This window comes from Hemitrygon akajei, chromosome 2 (assembly GCF_048418815.1).
Source record: "Hemitrygon akajei chromosome 2, sHemAka1.3, whole genome shotgun sequence".
NCBI classification, from domain to species: domain Eukaryota; kingdom Metazoa; phylum Chordata; class Chondrichthyes; order Myliobatiformes; family Dasyatidae; genus Hemitrygon; species Hemitrygon akajei.
The window spans coordinates 151,622,175-151,645,893 of record NC_133125.1 but is presented as its reverse complement, the minus strand read 5'-3'; the positions used below and the strand labels follow the sequence as shown (position 1 = coordinate 151,645,893).

The 23,719-nt window shown below is 44.0% G+C and overlaps 1 protein-coding gene across 6 annotated transcripts in view; it reads right to left on the bottom strand.

The window, feature by feature from the left end:
• LOC140716918 (uncharacterized) overlaps positions 1–21,010 on the bottom strand; it is a 42,835-nt gene extending 21,825 nt beyond the window's left edge. For all 6 annotated transcript variants that reach the window (XM_073030056.1, XM_073030047.1, XM_073030018.1 and 3 more), the window contains exons 1-6: positions 20,819–21,010; positions 19,882–19,982; positions 16,626–16,767; positions 11,350–11,586; positions 6,484–6,581; positions 4,245–4,326 (exon numbers count right to left, since the gene is read on the bottom strand). In XM_073030056.1, the coding sequence (XP_072886157.1) occupies positions 4,245–4,326; positions 6,484–6,581; positions 11,350–11,586; positions 16,626–16,767; positions 19,882–19,982; positions 20,819–21,006 (848 nt within the window). In that variant the 5' untranslated portion in view covers positions 21,007–21,010. The remainder of the gene's footprint in view (positions 1–4,244; positions 4,327–6,483; positions 6,582–11,349; positions 11,587–16,625; positions 16,768–19,881; positions 19,983–20,818) is intronic.
• Positions 21,011–23,719: the final 2,709 nt, after the last annotated feature.

The window sequence follows — 23,719 nt, the reverse complement described above, 5'->3', positions numbered from 1 at the left end:
GGACAGAACCAATACATATGGATGAGAGAGGCCACACCCCTCTTGCATTTATCACAGAGCGGACTAATGTTAGGGTAGAATCGAGATAGTTTAGATTTAGACATATGGGCTCTATGAACAATCTTAAACTGTAAAAGGCAATGGCGAGCACAAAGAGAGGTTGAGTTAACCAATTTGAGAATCGAGTCCCAGCTCTCATCGGATAAGGAGGTATTTAAATCCTGCTCCCAGGCCATTTTAATTTTATCCACAGGGGCCCGTCGTAAGGCTGCTAATTTATCTCAAATAATTGATATTAAACCTTTACCTAGTGGATTAATGGAAAGAAATAAGTCCACAGCATTTTTCGCAGGCATTTCAGGAAAGTTAGGAATTAAAGGAGCAATGAAGTGTCTAATTCGGAGATATCTAAAAAAATGAGCATTGGGCAGATTGAACTTAACAGAGAGTTGCTGAAAAGAAGCGAAGCGATTATCAATGAAAAGATCTTCAAAATGTCTAAAGCCCTTCCTATACCAAACATGGAATGCTGAATTGTACGTAGTAGGTAAAAAAAGGTGATTATGTGCGACAGGACTGGAAACGGAAAAACCATGGAAACCATAGCATTTCCTAAACTGAGCCCATATACGCAAAGTGTGTCTAACAAGAGGATTAGCTATTAATCTGGACAGACTACTAGGGAGTGCAGAGCCAAGAAGTGCAGAGATAGATAATTCTTTAGTGGAGCTCAACTCCATTGCCACCCAATTAGGGCACTCGGGTTGGCCGTGGAAGAAAGACCAAAAGGTAGCACAACGTATATTAGCTGCCCAATAATATAAACGAAAGTTAGGTAAAGCCATGCCACCCTCTTTTTTAGATTTTTGGAGATGGATTTAATTAATTCTAGAGCGCTTATTCTTCCACAGATATGACAAAATAATAGAGTCTAAGGAATCAAAAAAAGATTTAGGAATAAAAATTGGGATAAATTGAAATAAGTCTAAAAATTTGGGGAGAACATACATTTTAACAACATTAATACGACCTACCAAAGACATAGATAGAGGTGACCATTGTACCAGACTCTGTTTTATAGTATATGAAAGATTGGCAAAGTTTTCACGAAAGAGATCTTTAAACTTCCTTGTGACTGTAATTCCAAGACAAGTAAATTGATTATGGACTACTTTAAAAGGGAGATCACGAAATATTAGTTCTTGTGCTTCTTTATTAATTGGGAAAAGTTCACTCTTATGTAAATTGAGTTTATAGCCAGAGATCTGGCTAAACTGGTCAAGAAGTGGAAACCTTAGAGGTAAGGATGTAGATGGATTTGAGAGAAAGAGTAATAAGTCATCAGCATAAAGAGAAACTTTATGCTCAACACCCCCTCTCCAAATCCCGGTCAATTCAGGACAATTTCGAAATGCTATCGCCAAAGGTTCTATAGCCAAATTAAAGAGAAAGGGACTTAAGGGGCATCCCTGACGGGTGCCACGTTTGAGATTAAATACTTGGGATTTCTGAAAATTTAGTTAAAACAGAAGCAGTAGGACACAGGTACAGCAATTTGATCCAAGAGATGAAACTTTGACCGAGGTCAAATTTTTCTAAGACTGCAAAAAGGTAGTTCCACTCTATACGATCAAATGCTTTCTCCGCATCGAGGGAAATAACACATTCAGGAATCCCAGTTGGAGCTGAGTATAAGATATTAAATAAACGCCAAAAGTTAAAAAAAGGGAGACGGTTTTTAATAAAACCTGATTGGTCATCAGAGATAATGGAGGGAATAACGGTTTCTAATCTATGAGCCAAAACTTTAGCTAAGATCTTTACATCAACATTGAGCAAAGAAATCGGCCTATACGAGGAACACTCTGTTGGGTCTTTGCCCTTTTTTAATAGAAGAATAATAGATGCCTCATTGAAAGAGGGTGGCAATTTGCCGTAATTAAATGAGTCAGATAATACTGAAAGTAACTGAGGAGAAAGAAGTGAAGAGAATGATTTATAAAATTCTACAGGGAACCCATCAGGTCCAGGAGATTTCCCTGAGGACAGTGCAGAAATTGCAAAAGATATTTCTTCTGATGATATAGGCGCATTAAGTTTGGCTTTAAAATCAGATGAAAGTGAAGGAATATTCAGATTCTGTAAAAATTGATCAACAGAGATATTGTCATTCAAAGATTCAGAGGAATAAAGCCGAGAATAAAAAATTTTAAATGCGTCATTAATTTCTAAATGAGGATGCTGCATTTAAGGGAAGAGGAAAGTCTGTAAGAATTGTGCAGGGCATTTTCAAAAAAAAATTTCACAGTGGTGGAGCTGCCAGGGTGGAAGCAGATACAGATGAGACGTTTAAGAGAGTGACATATGCATGTATTTGCAGGGAATGGGTTATGTGTAGGCAGAAGAGATTTTGTTTAATTCATGGAGCGGCTGATAATACAGAATCTGAGGCCACAAACCAGGCACGCCCAGGATCCTCTTCAGTTTGCGTATAAGGAGAAGGTGGGAGTGGAGGATGCTATCACGTATTTGCTGCACAAATCACTCTCTCACCTAGAGGGGGTCAGTTGTGCTGTGAGGATTACATTCCTTGACTTCTCTAGTGCCTTTAACACCATCCAGCCCAAGATCTTAAGGCACAAACTAACGGAGATGGGAATAGACTCACATGGTGGATTGGACAGTGGACTACTTGACAGATAGGCCTCAGTATGTGCGGTTGGGAGACTGTAGGTCTGACACTGTGGTCAGCAGCACAGGGGTGCCGCAGGGAACCGTACTCTCTCCGGTCCTGTTCACCCTGTACACATCAGACTTCCAATACAACTCGGAGTCCTGCCATGTGCAGAAGTTCGCTGATGACACGGCCATAGTGGGGTGTGTCAGGAATGGACAGGAGGAGGAGTATAGGAAACTGATACAGGACTTTGTGATATGGTGCAACTCAAACTACCTGCGTCTCAATATCACCAAGACCAAGGAGATGGTGGTGGACTTTAGATCTACAAGTATCTGGGAGTACAGTTAGACGAGAAGCTAGACTGGACTGCCAACACAGATGCCTTGTGCAGGAAGGCACAGAGTCGACTGTACTTCCTAAGAAGGTTGGCGTCATTCAATGTCTGTAGTGAGATGCTGAAGATGTTCTATAGGTCAGTTGTGGAGAGCGCCCTCTTCTTTGTGGTGGCGTGTTGGGGAGGAAGCATTAAGAAGAGGGACGCCTCACGTCTTAATAAGCTGGAAAGGAAGGCGGGCTCTGTCGTGGGCAAAGTACTGGAGAGTTTAACATCGGTAGCTGAGCGAAGGGCGCTGAGTAGGCTACGGTCAATTATGGATAACTCTGAACATCCTCTACATAGCACCATCCAGAGACAGAGAAGCAGTTTCAGCGACAGGTTACTATCGATGCAATGCTCCTCAGACAGGATGAAGAGGTCAATACTCCCCAATGCCATTAGGCTTTACAATTCTACCGCCAGGACTTAAGAACTTTTTAAAAGCTATTATTAATGCTTTTTGAGATAGTGATTTAGATGCATGTCATATTCTTTACTGAGTTAAGTATTGTATGTAATTAGTTTTGCTACAACAAGTGTATGGGACATTGGAAAAAAGTTGAATTTCCCCATGGGGATGAATAAAGTATCTATCTATCTATCTAAAGCAGACATTTGGGGCTATAGGACCTGCCCCTGTACTGCTCTATGAACCAAAAGTAAAGGAATATATAGATTTTCAGTTCGTCTTTATCCCTCAAACATAAATTTCCTTTCACTGAAACACACCAATCTGTCATAAGAACATAAGTAATAGGAGCAGGAATTGGCTATGTGGTCTGTCAAGCCTGCTCCTTCAGTAAGATTGTGGCTAGTCTAGGTGTGGAAACAGCTCAACCTATCTGCTATCTCTCCATAGCCCTTGATTTTCCATATGCAAAGATCTATCTAGCTGTGTCTTTAATACATTTAGAGGGCAGCTTCTATTGCTTCCCTGGGCAGAGATTTCCACAGATCGTTGCCAACTCAAACCTCATACCTACATTGATTTTTTTTGGTTGTTCTGAGATCTTAGAAGGAAACCACAACCTGCAGGACCCCTCTCCTGGTCGAAACCCCTGCTCAACAGTACCTTTGCGGGAAGGATTGTAGCAGTTTGAGACGACAGTGCACCCCAACCTTCTCAAGGGAAATTTGGGATCAACAATAACCTATGATATTCACATACTGAGGAATAAAGTACCGTACCTGCTGGGATGTGACAGGGTGACTGTCGATTCCGAGCCTGCTGACTGAGACAACGAGGGGAAGCTGTCCAAATCATCTTGTTCTGGGAAGAATGGCCAAACAACAACAAAAAAATCATGAGACTGGGATCTGGTACTTACATGAGGAAATCTTCTTCACCACAAGGTACCCCAAAGACCCTCAGCAGCAGTATAAAGATTCTGGAGCACAGTTGGAAAGTAGCATCCTTCAAGACAGCTTTGTGCACAAAATTTCCTACACTGCTACTGCTCTGTGCTCAACAGAGCAACTTGGTTTAAATCCATTCCAATTACCGGTACATACCTTTCTGTACAAAAGCACTATTCCATATAAAGTATATCCATTGTAAAATGTGGTTACGGGCTATCCCCAGCTTGTATACACCCCCACACAAGCCTGAGCTTCCTTCAATTATTATTAAATTCAAGTCTGACATTAAGTACACATGTCCATCCTACGGATGGCAGAATTAGTTTTCCTTCTCTATTTTTAGTGATCACTCTCATCAGTCTTATGTGCTTTTTATGCTGATATTATAACATCGTGGAGATGTGGTCACCACAGTTATTTACTTATTTTTAACTTATTTTCTGAGTCATGGATATCTGTAAAAATTTTACCAGGAGATTATTTCAGCATGGTTCATTCACACAAAGGGTTGGCAATTTAAAGTTGACCTTAGTTTGTGGTAGAAACTGGGAAAGAGGGGAGAATAAATTTCGATTAATGTGGGATTGATGTAAAATCAGTGATTGATGGTCAACACAGAGTCTATAAGACTAAGATACTGGAGGAGAATGAGGACATTCACCCCCCCCCCCACCGCATCTTCTCCACCACTCAATTAAGGCTGATTTTATCAACCCTCATTCTCCCGCCATCTCCCCATGACCCTTAACCGCGTTACCAGTCAACAACCTATTAATCTCTGCGTTACACTCGGAGACTTGGCCTCCAAAGTACTCTGTGGCAACAGATTTACCACCCTCTAGCTGAAGAAATTCATCCTCCTCTCAATTTTAAAGGGATACCACTTTAGTCTGAAGCTGTTTCTCTTGTCGTAGACTTTCCCACTACTGCATACATCCTCTCCGTGTCAAGTTTATGTACACCTTTCAATATCCGGAAGATTTCAATCAGATTTTCCCCATCACACCCCCCCTCCACCCCCCATTCATTCTTTCTGAAATCTACAGGTACAGGCGCAGATACATTCTCCTCATACATTAAGACACTTCTGACGCAAAGGGCCAGTTTCTATGCTGATTAACCCTATGACACTGGCAACACTTCATACTTACAAACATTCTATCAAAACCTACTTTATTTTGCAAAGCCGCCAAAAAAATTCAGTACTCATACAGCACAGAAACAGGCCTCCAGCTCATGGTGTCCCTCCAACTACACCTTCCTGCACTGAACAATGTTGGGTGGAACAGGTTCTGGACAAGTCAGGTGCTTAAGTGATGGTGACACACGAAATAGCTAACAGTCACCACCAGAAGTTTCTTGCAAGTTTCAGTTGGACGCAGAAGAAGGGCTGTGGACAGATTACTGACCCTTATAAAGAACACTAAAACAAAGTCACATTTATTAATGGTCATCAGTGTTACACCCAACCCACCCCCTCCCATGTCCTTCTAGGTTATTGAGAGATGTTTAAATGATACCAGGCTCACTGAGAATCAACCACAAGTGGGTCAAATCTCACCAGGTCATCAAGACAGGTATGTCTTGACCCAACAGTCAACTGTTCACTTCCCTTCACAGATACTGCCTGACCTGTGTTTTGTGTGTTACATCCTGCCTATTTAAGCCAAGAGAGCTCTCAAATACTGCTTGCATTGTCTGGATTTTGAGTTACACAGCACGATGAGCTCTTTGGACCATCAAGTCGGCATCAACCATCACCCATTTACACCAATCCTGCATAAGCAGTTTTTTATTTTACCCATGTTCAGATTTACTCCATTCACCCACACACTTGGGGAGAATTTCCAGCAACCAATTCATCCACCAACAAACACGTCATTGGGAATTGGAAGAAAACCAGAGCATGCAGGGGAAACCCACACAGTTGCTTATAAACCACAGGTCAGGACTGAACTGTCTCTGGCACTGAGGGGCAGCAGTTCTACCATCTGCCTTTCCTCTCTATTTCTTTTTCTCATGTGACCTATAACCCATGCACTTCAAAGGCCCAGAAGGAAATACAAACCTGTGACTGTATCGCAAGTGATAGCTGCTCTCTCGTCAGGAGCAGCCTCCAGGAAATCACAGCTCGGCCCTGGCTGATTCATCTGATTTTCTATAAAGCTAGAAAGTTAAAGAAATACAAGTTAGCTCCTAACCCACTGGAGACGGTGAGCATATAAACAATTGCGTGAAATGAGACAGGCAAAATTAGATGAGGGAGGCAGCACTCTGCTGCAAATGTGGGCATTTCCTCTGGAAGCTCGTTTCACATTGCTGTACGTAAAATTTTTGTTGCAACGTGTCCAGTGTGGTAGTGTAGTGGGTAGTGCTTGACGCTCTGACTTCCTTCCACCACTGGCTAGCAGTTGTGCAACAAGGAGAGCTGAATGTGTAAGTCTCTCCAACAGCAAGCCTCATGTAGTACCTCCTCGCTGGCGACAGACGAAAACTAAACTCCTTTCGGGGACAGGCTCATGAACCAGCCATGGGTAAATAATCCCACTGCCTTCTGGAGGAGGACAAAAATTGAGGTGGCCTTATAGAGGTGTACAAACTCATGAGGGGCAGAGGGTATGAGTGTACCTAGTCTTTTCTCGGTGGTTCACGTATCAAGAACTAAAGGGCATAGGTTTAAAGGTGAAAGGGAGAGAGGGCAAAGATTTAGTACAAACTGAAGGATCAATCCACTTATTTTTACACAGAGGGCGGTATGCATGTAGAATAAGCTGTCAGAGGAAGTGGTTGAAGCAGGTAAACATAGAAACAGAGAAAACATACATCACAATACAGGCCCTTCGGCCCACAAAGTGGTGCCAAACATCTCCCTACCTTAGAACTACCAAGGCTTTACCCACAGCCCTCTATTCTTCTAAGCTCCATGTAGCCATCCAGGACTCTCTTAAAAGACTCTATCGTTTCTGTTTCCACCACTGCCCGGTGGCAGCCCATTCCATGCACTCACAACTCTATGCATAAAAAGCATCTCCTCTGTACCTACTTCCAAGCACCTTAAAACTATGCCCTCTTGTGCTAACCATTTCAGCCCTGGGGAAAAGCCTCTGACTATCCACATGATCAATGCCTCTCATTATCTTGTACACCTCTATTAAGTCATCTCTCGTTCTCCGTCGCTCCAAGGAGAAAAAGCCGAGTTCACTCAACATATTCTCATAAGGCATGCTCCCCAATCCAGGCAACATTCTTGTTAAACTCCTCTATCCTTTCTATGGTTTCCATGTCCTTCCTGTAGTGAGGCGACTAGAACTGAGCACAGTACTCCAAGTGAGGACTGACCAGGGTCCTATATAGCTGCAACATTATCTCTTGGCTCTTAAACTCAATCCCACGATTGATGAAGGCCAATGCGCCATATGCCTTCTTAACCACAATCAACCTGTGTAACAGATTTGAGTGTCCTATGGACTCGGACCCCAAGATTCCTCTGATCTTCCACACTGCCAAGAATCTTACCATTAATACTATATTCCGCCATCATACTTGACCTACTAAAATGAACCACCTCACACTTATCTGGATTGAACTCCATCTGCCAATTCTCAGCCCAGTTTTGCATCCTATCAATGTCCTGTTGTACCTTCATTCTTCTGAATCCCAGTGAATACGGGCCAAAGGCCATCAAACGTTCTTCATGACAAGCCACTCAATCCTGGAATCATTTTCATCAACCTCCTTTAAACCTTTCCAGTTTAGCATATCCCTTCTAAGATAAGGAGCCCAGAACTGCTCTCAAGAGAGGCTCCACCAGTGCTTTGTAAAGTTTCAAAATTACATCCTTGCTTTTATATTCTAGCCATTTTGAAATGAATGCCAACATCACATTTGCCTTCCTCCAGACTCAGTCTGCAAATTAACCTTTAGGGGATCCCGCACGAGAACTCCCAAGTTCTTCTGCACTTCAGTTGTTTGTATTTTCTTTCCATTTAGAAAGTAGTCAACCCTCTCATTTCTTCTACCAAAGTGCATGACCAGACACTTCCCAACACTGTATTCCATCTGCTACTTTGTTGTCCAGTCTCCTAATCTGTGTAAGTCTTTCTGTAGCCTCTTTACTTCCTCAAAACTATCTGCCCCTCCAGCTATCTTCGTATCATCTGCAAATTTTGCAACAAAGCCATCAACTCCATCATCCAGATCATTGACAAGTGGTTAAGGCATTGGTCTAGTGATCTGAAGGTCGCTAGTTCGAGCCTCAGCTCAGGCAGCGTGTTGTGTCCTTGAGCAAGGCACTTAACCACACATTGCTCTGCGACGACACCAGTGCCAAGCTGTATCAGCCCTAGTGTCCTTCCCTTGAACAACATCAGTGGTGTGGAGAGGGGAGACTTGCAGCATGGACAACTGCCGTTCTCCCACACAAACCTGCCCAGGCCTGTGGCCTGGAAACTTTTCAACGCACAAATCCATGGTCTCTCGAGACTAAAGTATCAGGCCCAATACAGACCACTAGTCACTGGCAGCCAAGCAGAAAAGGCTCCCTTTATTCCCACTCTTTGCCTCCTGCCAATCAGCCACTGCTTTATCCATGCTAGAATCTTTCCTGTAATACCATGGACTCGTAGCTTGTTAAGCAGCTTCATATATGGCACTTTGTCAAAGGCCTTCTGAAAATCCAAGTACACAACATCAACCGAATCGCTTTCATCTATCCTGCTTGTTATTTCTTTAAAGAATTCCAACAGATTTGTCAGGCAAGATTTTCCTTGAGGAAACCATGCTGACTACGGCCTATTTTATCATGTGCCTCCAAGTACCTCGAAACCACATCCATAACAATCGACTCCATTTTCCCAAAAAGAGGGCAGACTAACTGGCCTATAATTTCCTTTCTTCTGCCTCTTTCCCTTCTTGAAGACTGGAGTGACATTTGCAATTATTCAGTCTTCCAGAACCATTCCAGAATGTAATGATTTATGAAAGATCATTACCAATGTCTCCACAATCTCTGAGCCACCTCTTTCAGATCCCTGGGGTATACATCACCTGATCCAGGTGACTTACCTACCTTCAGACTATTCAGTTTCGTAAGAACCTTCTCCCTAGTAATGGTAACTTCACACACTTCACGATTCCTCACATCTGGAATTTCCACCATACTGTTAGTGTCTTCCACAGTGAAGATTGATGCAAAATACTTATTCAGTTCATCCCCCATTACTATCTCTCCAGCATCATTTTCCAGCAGTCCGATATCCCCTTTTGCCTCGCTTTATGTATCTGAAGAAACTCTTGCTATCCTCTTTAATTTTATTGGCTAGCTTACTTTCATATTTCATTTTTAATGATGTTTCAGTTGCCTTCTGTTGTTTTTTACAAGCTTTCCAATCCTCAAACTTCCCACTAATTTTAGCTCCATTTATGACCTCTCTTTGGCTTTTATGATTCTGTGTTGTATGATTTTATACCTCTTGATTTCCTACATCTCGAAATCTATTTTCATTTTAAATTTCAATGCCAGTGGGATAGGTACACAGATAGGACAGGTTTAGAGATGCATGGCTAAATACAGGCAAATGGGACGACTGTAGATGAGTGTCTGGTTGGCATGGAGTAGACGGGCTGAAAGGCTAATTTCCATGTGAATTATGGGGATGTTGTTGGGACTCAAGGCAATGAGTTCTGGAAGGAGGTTGAGCAGACTTCATTCACCAGTGCATAGGAGAGTAAAAGGTGGCCTCATAGAAGTGTATAAAATCACGAGCAGCATAGATAAGGTGAATGCACACAGTCTTTTACCTAGGGTTGAGAAGCATCAACAAGCAAGCATATATTTTAAAAGGTACATGGAGAGGAGAGGTTTTACAAAGATAGAGACCAAACGTGGGAAAGTGGGACTAGCTTGGATGGGCATCTTGGTCAGATGGGCCAAAGGGCCTGTTTCCATGTTGTATGGCTCATTTCCTCTTTTTGATCTTGCACATTATTATCCACTGCACTTTCTCTGCAACTGTTACCTTCACTCTGCATTCAGATACTGTTTTAGGGGCTTAAGGAGGTTTAATGGCGCCTAACGACAACTCCTTTGCTTGCATCTTCGGAAACAGCTCTATTTCCATCTTTAATATCTCTATTTTCCCTGTCGGGGTTCTTTTGAAGACCCTGACCTGGAGTTACATGTTGACTACGGTTCTTTGCGGGAATGGGACCCGCTCTCGGGATTTCATGACTGGCCGTTATTTGGCACGCCAAGGGCTCGGCCTAAGAGTTTCACTCACTTTCAGAGGGACGAGATCTCGTGGCTCTGGAGACAGGCGGATCGAAGGTCGGTGTCCAGGCAGATTGGTGTGTCATGGGAGATGGAAAATCTAAGGCTGTGTGCCTAGAGACCCAAGATCTCTGAGCACAGAGCTCGGAAAAAGTAACGCAATGGACTTTTAACATCGTAAGCTAGTGAGTTGTCTGTTATGTCTCCCCTCTCACTGTGAAATGGAGACACCTCTTTTTCCCTTATTAGGGAGAGAGAGCGAGCACGAGTGAACAAGTAGTCTTTGGAGGACTGCAAGTCTGTGTCTTTACTGTTGCTTTGCTCATGCTTGAGTGCTCGGTGGCGAGTGCTGATGCTTTTTTTCCCTGGTGGGAGGAGTGGAGATTATTGTTTGCTGCCACATATGCTCGGGAGGAAGGGGAGCTGGGAGGGACTTTGGGGTTCTAACATTTAACTGTCATTCATTCTTTGGGGGCATTCCTCTGTTTTCCATGGATGGTTGTGAAGAAAAAGCATTTCAGGACGTATATTATATACATTAAATGTACCTTTGAAAACTTGCTCCACTGTGTGATGATTTGATCCCTACATGCTAGGCAAGACAAGCTTTTCACTGTATGTCAGTACATGTGACAATAACCAACCAATACCAATACTTTGACTTACACATCCAGCAGAATCTTGGCCATTTCCTCGTCGCTCCTCACCTCGAGACGCGTTTTCAGAGAGTTCCAACGAACTCGCTGGTCTCCAATGAAGATCTTGTGTCTGTGCCGTCTCCGCACATCTCGGCTGGCCTCTTCCAATGGCAAGGGCAGCCTCGCCAATGGCAGCCGCTCAGCCACCTGCCCAGAGTTATCAGATCCAATCTTTGGAAGAACGAGACAGCCACGCCTGGCACTTCTGGAAAAACAAACAGCTAATTACTTCGACACAAAAGTTCCCTTTTTTAAAAAAAAGACTTTGATGCAGTTGTTCACCCCCTCCCCAAACACCATCTTTCTTCCAACCATGCCCACTGAACATTTTCGATCCCTTCTAGGCTCAGAGGAGAAATAGGCCCTTCAGCCTGTCTCTATGCTGATCATCTTGTCATGTGACAGAGGTAGGCAAGAACGTGAAGGAGCTAAAACAAAACTGCAAGGAGAACTCCACAGGTCGGGCAGCTTCAGTGGAGGCAGAAGCATGGCTGGCGTTGTAACTGGTTTATTATTGCCACTTGTACTGAGATGCAGTGAAAAGTTCTGTTTGCATCTCATCCAGACAGATCAATTGACATAACATAGCACCAAGGAAAGCAATAACAGAATATGAATACAGAGTTACAGAGAGAGTGCAGGTAGATAAATAAAGTGTAAAGGCCAGGACAAGGTAGACTGGGAGATCATCTTTATCAAACAAAAGGTTCATTCAAGAGTCCGACAGCAGCAGGATAGCTCTCCCTGAGCCTGGTGGTAAGTGTTCGTAAGCATTTGTATCTTCTGCCTGACAGAAGAGGGAATAGAGAATGGCCAGGCGGGAGGAGTCCTGATTGAAGGGAGGTTGGTTGACGTGAGACTCTGCAACAGGACCAACAGGTTAGACATAATAATGCTGATTGCATTGGGAGTCTGCCGGAGGCTAGAATCTAGCCAAGTTTCAACTAAGCTTAGGACAAATGAAAATAAAAGGTGATCATTTCACCTCTCACCCCTGCTTCACTGATTGCACCACAGTAACCTGGATTTTCACTCCATCAAGATCGATTTTTGTTGTTTTAACTCTAAAGGATGCTCATCCTTCATGTGCAGATACTCTCTGCCCTGTGCACGCTAAAAGAAGAAAGTGAGGAAAGACATAAAAGGTTCACCAGGACATTACTGGGACCAGAGGGATTAAATTATACAAAGAATAGGCTAGGACTGTAATCCCTGGAGTGAATGGGAATGAGGGAGGGGCGCCTGATAGACATTTATAAAAAAGAGAAGCTGAATGGTTACATTCTTTTATCCAGGGTAGGGATTTAAACGGGACCCGAGGGGCAAGTTTATGCACATTGAAGGTGCTGGCTATATGGAACTGCTGTCACTGGAAGTGGTAGAGGTAGAAACATTAAAAAAAACTGCACAGTACAGGCCCTTCGGCCCACAAATCTGTGCTGAACATGTCCCTACCTTAGAATTGCCTAGGCTTATCCATAGCCCTCCATTTTTCAAAGCTCCATGTAGCCATCCAGGAGTCTCTTAAAAGGCCCTATCGTTTCTACCTCCACCACGCCACCAGCAGCCCGTTCTACACACTCACCACTCTGTGTAAAAAATTTACCCCTGACATCTCCTCTGTACCTTCTTCCAAGCACCTTAAAACTATGCCCTCTCGTGCTGGCCATTTCACCCCTGGGGAAAAGCCTCTGACTATCCGCATAATCAATTCCTCTCATTATCTTGTACACCTCTATCAAGTCACCTCTCATCCACCGCCGCTCCAAGGAGAAAAGGCCGAGTTCACTCAACCTATTCTCATAAGGCATGCTCCCCAATACAGGCAACATCCTTGTAAATCTCCTCTGCATCCTTTCTATGGTTTCCACGTCCTTCCTATAGTGAGGAGACCAGAATTGAGCACAGTACTCCAAACGGGGTATGACATTACTTCTCAGCTCTTAAACTCAATCCCACCATTGATGAAGGCCAATGCACCATGTGCTTTCTTAACCACAAAGTCAACCTGCATAGCAGTTTTGAGTGTCCTATGGACTCAGACCCCAAGATCCCTCCGATCCTCCACACTGCCAAGAATCTTACCATTAATATTATATTCTACCATCATATTTGGCCTACCAAAATGAACCACCTCACACTTACCTGGGTTGAACTCCATCTGCCACTTGTCAGCCCAGTTTTGCATCCTATCAATGCCCTGTTGTAAACTCTTGACAGCCCTCCACAGTATCCACGCAACCCCCAAGCTTTGTGTCATCAGCAAATTTACTAACCCATCCCTCCAGTTCCTCATTCAGGTCATTTATAAAAATCACAAAGAGTAGGGGTCCCAGAACAGATCCCTGAGGCTCAACACTGGTCACTGGCCTCCATGCAGAATATGACCCGTCTACAACCACTCTTTGCCTCCTGTGGGCAAGCCAGTTCTGGATCCACAAAGCAATGTCCCCTTGGATCCCATGCCTCCTTACTTTCTCAATAGGCCTTGCAAAGGGTACCTTATGAAATGCCTTGCTAAAATCCATATAGACTACATCTATGGCTCTACCTTTATCAACATGCTTAATCACATCCTCAAAAAATTCAATCAGGCTCTTAAGGCACGACCTGTCTTTGACAAAGCCATGCTGACTATTCCTACTCATATTATGCCTCTCCAAACGTTCATAAATCCTGCCCCTCGGGATCTTCTCCATCAACTTACAAACCACTGAAGTAAGAAGGCAGATACAATTACAAAGTTAAAAAACAGTTGTACAGGTAATACACAAAATGCTGGAGGAACTTAGGTTAGGCAGCATCTATGGAAATGAATAAACAGTTCTGATGAAAGGACACAGCGTGAAACGTCAACTGTTTATTCACTTCCACAGATGCTGCCCAACTTGCTGAGTTCCTCCAGTATTGTGAGTGTGTGTTGCTCAGGATTTCAAGCATCTGCTGAATCTTTTGTGTTTGCTGACAGTACAGTGTTTGCTACAGGTACTGTACATGGATAGGAAAGATTTAGGAAAGATGGGCGAAATGCAGGAAAATGAGATTAATGCAGAGAAGCATTCTGATTAGCATGGACGAGTTGGGCTGACGGGCCACTTTTTGTGCTGTACTGCTATGAATTTCTACACACAAAGGCATCAAGGGTTTGTGAACAGCAAGGGACATGGAGACAGAGCAGTAGTTATATTAAATGACAGAGCAGGCCTGAAAGGGCCAAATGGCCTACTGGAAATCCAGTGTTTCTTATAGCTAGAATCCTAGTTATACAGTACCGCACCACAGAAACAGACCCTTCAGCCTCTCTGGTCAATGCTAGCCTATTCTTCAGCATAGTCCCATCTACCTGGACCCAGAGCACAGCCCTCCATACCTCTTGAATTCATGTACCTCACTAAATTTCTCTTTAATGTTACAACTGAACCTGCACCTATCAATTCCACTGGCAGCTCATTCCACACTCTTACCTTCCTCTGAGTGAAGGTGCTCCCCTTCAGCCATCCCTTAAATATTTCACTTTGCACCCTCAACCTATGATCTCCAGTTCTCATCTCATCCAACCTCAGAGGAAAAAGCCTGTAGGCATTTACTCTATCTATATCTCTCATAATTTTGAATACCTCTGTAAGATTGCCCCTCATTCTCCTGTGCTCCAGGAACAAATACGAATCTACTCCACCTTTCCCTATAACACAAGTCCACAAATTTCATGAAAAGGTGTAGAGAAATTTATAGGCTTATTGGTATCATTATACAAGTAGGTGACCAGAACATAGAATAGTGCAGGCCCTTCAGCCCCTGATGATGTACTGACCCCTTAACTTACTCCAAGACCAATCTAACCCTTTCTTCCCATGAAGCCCTCCATTTTTCTTTCATCAATGTGCCTGTCTAAGAGTCTCTTAAATGCCCCAAGTGTATCTGCCTCTAACACCACCCCTGGCTGTGTGTTCCATGCACCTACTACTCTCTGTGTAAAAACCTAGCACTGATTATTGCCCCTATATTTTCCTGCAATCACATTAAAGTCCTCTTGTATTAGACATTTCCACCCTAGGGAAAAAGTGTCTGGCTTCCACACTATCTATTGTCCTCTTATGATCCCGTAGACTTAAGCGTTGCTGATGGTTAGCACAGGCCCAGTGGGACAAAGGGCTTGCTCCATGCTGTGTATCTCCCAGACTCCGATATATTGCAGGATCGTTATTACTCCACAACGAACGAGATGCTTGAATGTTGATCATGTAATCTACACTGAGCAACAGATGCTGAGGGAGACACACACTTCTACCCGGGTTAAAGGAAACTAAACTTAGAGGGTATAGGCTTAAGGGTGCTAGGGAAAAGATTTTTAAAAAGGGGCAACTACTTTACAGAAGGTGGCACGCATGTGGAACAAGTGGCCAGAAGTGGTAGAGGTAGGTATATTTACAATATTTTAATAAGTACTTGGACAGGTAGATGGATATGAATGGTTTAGGAGAATATCAGCCAAATGCAGAAAAATGGAACTAATTTAAATGGCAATTTTGGTCAACATAGACAAGAAGGCCTGTTGCCATGGTGATTTACGAGGAGGTTGCCAGGATTCAAGGGGCTAAGTTATATATGTTGAGGTTGAGCAGGCTATGACTTTATTCACTTGAGTATATGAAAATGCATGTAGCCTTCATAGCCTTTTTCTCAGGATTGGGGACTCAAGACCTGACCTAGAGGCCAGAGGAGTAAGTTGAGGCGGGGGGGAGAGAAGAGATTTAGTTGGAACCTGAGGGGCAACCTTTTCACCAGAGAATGGCCAATTCACAGAAAGTGGTTGAAGTGGTTGAAGCAGATGGCTTAACAAAGTTTAAAAGGCACTTGAACAGGTAACACACACACACAAAATGCTGGAGGAACTCAGCAGGCCGGGCAGCATCTATGGAAAAGAGTAAACAGTCAACGTCTCAGCTTGAAACGTCGCCTGGTTACTCTTTTCTATAGATGCTGTCTGGCCTACCGAGTTCCTTCAGTATTTTGTGTGAGTTGCTTGGATTTACAGCAGCTGCAGATTTTCTCATCTTTGAACAGGTATGTGGATAGGAAAAAGTTTGAGAGATATGGGCCAGACAGTGTTTGGGACCATCTTAGACGGGCATCTTGATCAGCATGGACCAGTCGGACCCAAGGGCCTGTTTCTGTCCCCTGTGACACAGCAGCCACATCAATCCCCCTACACCAGACACATCTTCCGTGAGATAAGTTTGGTACCTTTCTGACCGGGACCTCCTGCCCTTGTGCTTCGACTCCTCAGAGCGACCTTTCTTCCATGACTGGGTGCGGACTGCAAGCCTCCGTACTTTACTGACAGCTGCCGGAGGCCAGAAGGAGCTGGTGTTGTGGACAGCATCACCTTGGGGATGAGAACAGGCAAATAGGAACCCATCAGCCAAATGCAATTCACTTCAAAGTCCAAAATAAATTAATTATCAACACACATAATGTCACCAAGTACCGTCCTGAGATTCATTTCCTTGTGGGCACGCACAGCAAATACAAAGAATTTAATACAACAGAGTCAATGAAAACCCGCACACGATGAAGACAGACAAGCTACCAATGTGCAAAAGACACATGCAAACGGAAGTGAGAAGAAATTTCTTTAGCCAAAAAGGGTGGTGGATCTGTGCAATTCAATTGCTACAGGCAGCTGTGGAGGCCAAGTCATTGGGTATATTTAAAGCTGGGCGTTATGTCAACAAAAATAATTCTAATGGAAAAAGGGTCACTGCTTCTTTCCACGGAGGGGATGAGAGGACGAATCTCTCAATCTAGGAGAATTGTGGAGACTTGATCATTGGGGGAATTTAAAGAGGAGGTGGACCAGCTCTTGAAAAATCAGGGAATTACAGGCTATGGAGAAATGAAGGTACAAAGATATTGCACATGGAAGCAGTCATGAAGAAGGCACGCCAGTGTCTCTACTTTGCTAGAAGCTAAAGAATTACTGGCATGTCACCACGTACTGCATCATTTTATTCTGTTTCGCTGTGTACTATGTCAATTCATCTGTACTGTGTGTACGGTACACAAGACTTTCACTGTACCTCTGTAGAAGAGCTCAAGCTCCCAACCTGAGAGTAAGAGGAACTCTTACTGATACTAATCCTCGGCCAAACACTTTGCTGACATTAAAAAGGAATGCCTGAAACACTCAGCAGGCCAGGCAGCATCCAAGGAGGGAGAAACGGAGTCCAAGTCCCTTCAAAACTGAGAAAGTAAGCATGTCTTACACTGCAAAAGGAGGGATAGAGGGGAGAGCAAAGAGGAAATGTGACAGGCTGCAAATCAAGGTCGCCAAGGCAACAAGTAAATCTAATTCCGGCATCTGGTGATGGAAAAGAAACAAAGCGACACACTGAAACTAAAATCTCCAGCAAAACCACGGCAGTCTAGTTACTTGAAATTGCTGAGTGTACTGGTGGCGCAGGCTCTTTTTACTTAGAGTGGTTGGCACCTGGAAATGTGCTGCCAGAGAAGGTGGTGAAATCAAATGCAATTGCTCAGACACATTTATACAGGCACTCAGTTAATGCCGGCAGATGGGATTAGCGTAGAAATGGTCAGCGTGGATATAGTGCGCCACAGGGCACGGTTCTGTGCTTTACCACTCAATGAGTTGTTGAGGCTGAAAGATGCCCAGACAGAAGACGGGGTGATGCTGCTCAAACCTACGTTGGCCTTCCTTGGAACACTGGAGAATAGGGAGATCTCAAGTGGATGTGCAATGGAGGGTTAAAATGATGCACAGCTGGAGGCTCGGGCTCAGTCTTGCAATCACACGATCTGCATCTGTGTTCTCGGCTGGTCTAGACGGTTAGATCGCATGGGAGCCAGGAACAGCCACCAACATAACTGGCTCGATGGTACGAAGCTGAGGGTAGAGGTTGTTTATCGGACTGGAGACTTGTGACTGTGAAGCGCCTCCGGTGCTGGGCCCACTGTTGTTTGTTATTTATGTAAACTAGTTGGCAGAGATTGTACATGGCGTGGGTAGTGAGGTTGTAGGTAACGCTTAAATAGCTGGTGTTGTGGACAGCTACGGGGAGATCTTCATCAGCTGGGTAAGGCAAATGTTCATTTCAGATAATGCAAGGTTTGCATTTTGGGGATTCAAATCAGTGTAGGACTTGTACAGTGAACTGTAGGGCCTTGGGGAGTGTTTTAGAACAGAGAGACCTTCGAGTATAAGTACATGGTTCCCTGAAAGTGGGAGCACATAAAGGCATTAGGCACGCAGGACTTCATCAGTCAAGGCATCGAGTTGGGACTTTATGCAGTAGTTATATAAGACTCTAATACGTCGCATTGGGAATACTACATTTGGTTTTGGTCACCGGCTATAGGAATTATGTTATTAAGCTGGAAAAAGCTCAGAAAAGATTTACAAGGAATTTGCCTGGTCTCAAGGGCCTGAGCCAAGCGGTGGGGGGGTTGGGAATCTGAGCAGATCTCTATGAAGCTTTATTCACTGGCGCATAGGAAAATGAGAGATGACATACAGGTGTAAAAATCATGAAGGCATATCCTGAGGAACATCCACAGATCTTTTCCCCCCAGGATGGGGGAATCAGTGGGCAGCAGATTAAGGTGAAAAGGGAGAGATTTAATAGAAACCTGAGGGGCAACTTTTTCACCCAGAGGGTGGCCTGCATATAGAATTAGCTGCCAAAGTAATGGCTGAAGAAGGTACATTATCAACATTTAAAGGACACTAGGACAGGTACATGGAAAAGCTGAGGGATACGGGAGAAACGAGTGCAATTGGGACTAGGTTAGATTGGCATCTTGGCCCATGCTGGGCTGAAGAGTCCTTTTCCATGGTGTATGAACATGCTGAACTTGAAGAAGGGCAAGTAAAGATGAAAAGAAGGACTGTGAGGTACATGTCCATAGATCATTGAAAGTGGCAGCTTAAGTGTTCAAGGTGGCAAAGACGGCAAATAGGATGCCTGCCCTTATCAATCGTGGCAGAAAACAAAACAGCTGGACATCATGCTACAACTTTATAAAACATCGGTTGGATTGAACCTGGAATTCTGTGACAAACAAGAGAAAATCTGCAGATGCTCGAAATTCAAACCACACACACAAAATGCTGCCTGGCCTGCTGAGTTCCTCTGGAATTCTGCATGCGGTTCTAGGCATCATGCTATAGAAAAGATAAAATTGCACTGCAGAGGAAATTCACTTCTAGTCCAGGAGATGCTGCTTGGACTGGAGGATTTCACTTATGGGCAGAGATTAGATAAGCTGGACTTCTTGTCCCTCTAGTTGAGGAGAGTGAAGAGGGCAAAGAATTGGGTTTGGAGAATGGAGGGGGGAGGTTTTGGGTGAAAATGGGGATGGAGTGGTAGGAATGTGGAGTGCGTGGACACAATAGAAAGGAGGTGATTGCTCTGGAGAGTGTGCAGAGAAGATTCACCAAGTCCTGTTGAATACTTTCAATGCTTTCCGTAAGGCCCACCTTTCCCAAGGGCAGCGTGAGTCACCACAACTTCTTCAACGCAAGAAGCTTCAAGCTCGTTCTGGCTAGGGCTGGCATGGCTCATGTGGATCTTCACAAACCTGGAGTAAGAAGACTTCAGTTAATACCTGCTCCCCGGGAGAAGAGGGCCCAGGGGCACTTTACTTATGTGTGGCACCCGTAGCTGAGCAATGGTTCTAGGGGGATGGAGAGTTAGATAAGGATGGGACGCAGGAATGAAGAAAGCACGGGGCTTCAGTTTAACCGAGAGGTGAAAGGCTCCACAAACAGGCTCTGTGAGGTTAAGGTGTGTCCACAAACCCTGGATCAGATGACCCACACTTCCTAACATGCACCCCTGACCATCCTGCTGATGGAGGCTCATGGAACACTAGAAACCCTTCAGTAGTTACACACCCACCCCACTATCTCCCACACCTACCCTCTCAAACTCTTTTCTCAAATCTCCACTGCCTCAGTACAAAAAAACACTGAAGTAGTGAGGCATATTCCCGTCAGTCCACTCCATTCCACCCCACCCACTTCCTCCATCCATCCCACTCACGTACACCCTCACTCCTCCCCAATATCTTAAGACGCTCCCTCCCCCATTCATTCCCCACTTCCCTCCCACCCTCCAGAATCCACTATTCTTCACTCCTGCCCACCCATTCCACTCTGCTCCCCAGCCCCATCCATTGCTCCCCACCACACTACCCCCTCCTTCAGCCTCATCCCACTCTGCTCCCTCGTACACCAAGCCCACCGCCTCCCTCTCCACTCTGAACCCGCCCACTCCCTCCCTATTCCCTACCCAACCCCCTCCCTTTCCTCCGCCCACTCCATCTCACCCTTTTCCCTCTCCCATTCCTCCCCACCACCTCCTCCACCCCATCTACCAACTCCAGCCCTCCCCTCTCCTTCTCCCTGCACTCACGCATCCAGCAGGGTCCGGGCCATCGCCTCGTCGCTCTGCAAATTCAGCTGGCTCTTCACGCGATTCCAGCGGTGAATCTGGTCGCCGATATCCATCAGCGAGCGCTCCCGGGGCGGCGGTCGCCACTCCGGAGCCGCGGCCTCAGCCCGCCCGCTAACCGCTCCATCCGTCGGCCCAGCGCACGCCATCTTTGTGACTGGCGCCTTTGCCCACAATAAAGATGGCGGGCTCAAGCTTACTCCATAAGAGACGGTGCCCCTTGCCAAAAGTAAAGATGGCCGACAGGAGACTTTCCTGCCTACAAAAAATTGAATCAAATGCTCACATACCATATTCATTAATAGTTCAAGAACAAAGTCAATTTATTATCTAAATACAAAAAAGTCACCATATACAACTATAAGATTAATTTTCTTGCATACATACTCAGTAAATGCAAGAAACATAAGAATCAATGAAATACCACACCCAACGGAATGGACAAACAACCAATGTAAAAGACAACAAACTGTGAAAATTCAAAAGAAAATAATAATATTTATTAAGCAATAAATATTGAGAATATAACATGAAGTGCCATTGAAAGTGAATCCATAGTTTGTGGGAACAATTCGATGATGGGTTGAGTGAAGTTATCATCTCTGTTTCTACAGCCTGATGGGTGAGGGGTAATAACTGTTCCTGAACCTGATGGTGTTGGTCCTGAGGCTCCTGTACTTTCTTCCTGAAGACAACGAGAGACGATGGATGTCACTTTCCTGCGACAGCACTCTTTGGAGGTTCACTGGAGGTGAGAGCTTTGCTTATGGGCCTCTGTTTTCCTCCTCCTGAACTCAATAATCAGCTTCTTGGTCTTGCAGACATTGTGTGAGAGGTTGTTGTTGTGGCACCACTCAGCCAGATTTTTGCTCTCCTTCCTACATGCTGATTTGTCACCAACTTTGATTTAGCCAGCAACAGTGGTGTCATCAGCAAACTTAAATATGGCATTGGCGCTGTGCTTAGCATCACAGTCGTAAGTGTAATGTGAGTAGAGCAGAGGGCTAAACACACAGCCTTGTGATGCACCTGTGCAAATGAAGATTGTGAAGGAAATGTTGTTGCCAATCTGAACTGATCGGGGTCTGCAAGTGAGGAAATTGAGGATCCAATTGCACAAGGAGGTATTGAGACCAAGATCCTGAACCCGTCTTAAGGATGGCAGCACAGCGCTGCCCGCTTTGGAGAGGGATACAATGTTATTGGTAAAAGGATTCAAGGGGATAAAGACAAGCTGAGGAGAGCATGGGCACATGGGACATAATGTGCAAAAACATAAGGTTGCACAAGTAGGCAGAGAAAAGTAGAGTATTTTTTAATGGTTGGAGATTGGGTGGTGTTGATGTACAAATGGACCGGGATGCCGATATGCACAAGTCACTGGAAGCCATCATCAAGGTGCAACGTGTACTTTGGGGGAAAATTGTTGGCATTTATTCTAAGGGGACTTGAGGACTGGAGTTAATGATATCTTGCTACATTTGAACAACCTTGCATCTTTAGTATTGTGTTCAATTTTGGACTAGTTTTTTCTGAGTAATGATAGACTTGGCACCAATGGGCGAGCAGCAGATGTTCACAAAACTGATCCCAGGAATGTTGTGCTTGCCAAGACCTGCAACAGACTAGACCTGTGTTCTCTGGAGTCGGGAAGAATGAGAGGAGATGACAATACAAAATTCTGACAGGACTCAACAGGCTGGTTACAAAAAGGATTCCTCTGGCTAAGGAATCCAGAACTAGAGGGAACTTTCTCACAATGAATAGTGTCATTTCATGTGTTTGTGTTCATAAGCCCTGATTTTTGTGACTGATAATTGGTAAGAAGTAAGCAGTAAGACAATTCTGAAGCATTTTGTTCACTGCAGTTTCAAGCATTCAGTTTTGGAGATGCCTGAAAGAGCCAGGACTGAAAATGAAACAGTTTCACCAATTCAACAAGTTAGGAACTATGAAGAATTTGTCAATCATCTTGAAGGGTAAAATGAAATGAAGATTTGGAAGATGCAATCATTGATAGTATTGTATGAAGGTAGTCCATTACCTGCACAAACTATTTGCATTGATTTTGTTCATTTACAATCAGTAAAATCAAGTACCAGCATACACTGGATGAATTCCTCTGTTGACAACTATTAGGAACTAATGCGCAGTTTTATAGTACGGTAGTATTATTGATAGTATTCTAATTTGTTCTGTATATCATTTAACTACATAATTCATTACTCAGTTTATCTTTTTCTACATTTTTAACTATTTCTAAGAAACCGGTAATTGAACCAGCCCTTTGTTGGGCCAAAATGTGCAGGTCCTGATGTGTCCCAATTACTGGAATCGACTACATTTTCCATTTGTATACCAAATTTCCACTAGTTTCACTTACATCTATTCAAGATTCAAGTTTGTTTATTGCCATTCTTCAGTATTCAAGTGTAAAGGAGAATGAAATGATTGTTACTCTGCATCTGAAGCAGCATTAAAAAAACATAGAAAGTACAGTATAATGAATGCAATAACAACACAACACTACATAAGATAATATATGGATTCTAATCGTATAAACATAGCGTGACACTAGATATAGGAGTATCTGCAGGATAGTGATTAAAACACACATTTTAACAATTTTGCTGAGTTGAATTTTGTGTTATTTTCAGAGAAGGCACAAATATTTTCATCAGTAAAGGAGTTTTCAGTGACACAGCACTTTGGCAAAAGGGATTTCTGTACTGTCAAAGAAATCTTCAAAAGGCAATGCCTCAGAAAGGCAGCATCAGTCATTAAGGAACATCACCCAGCACATGCCCTCCTCTCATTACTCCCATCAGGAGGAGGTATATGAAGCTTAAAGGCACAGACTCA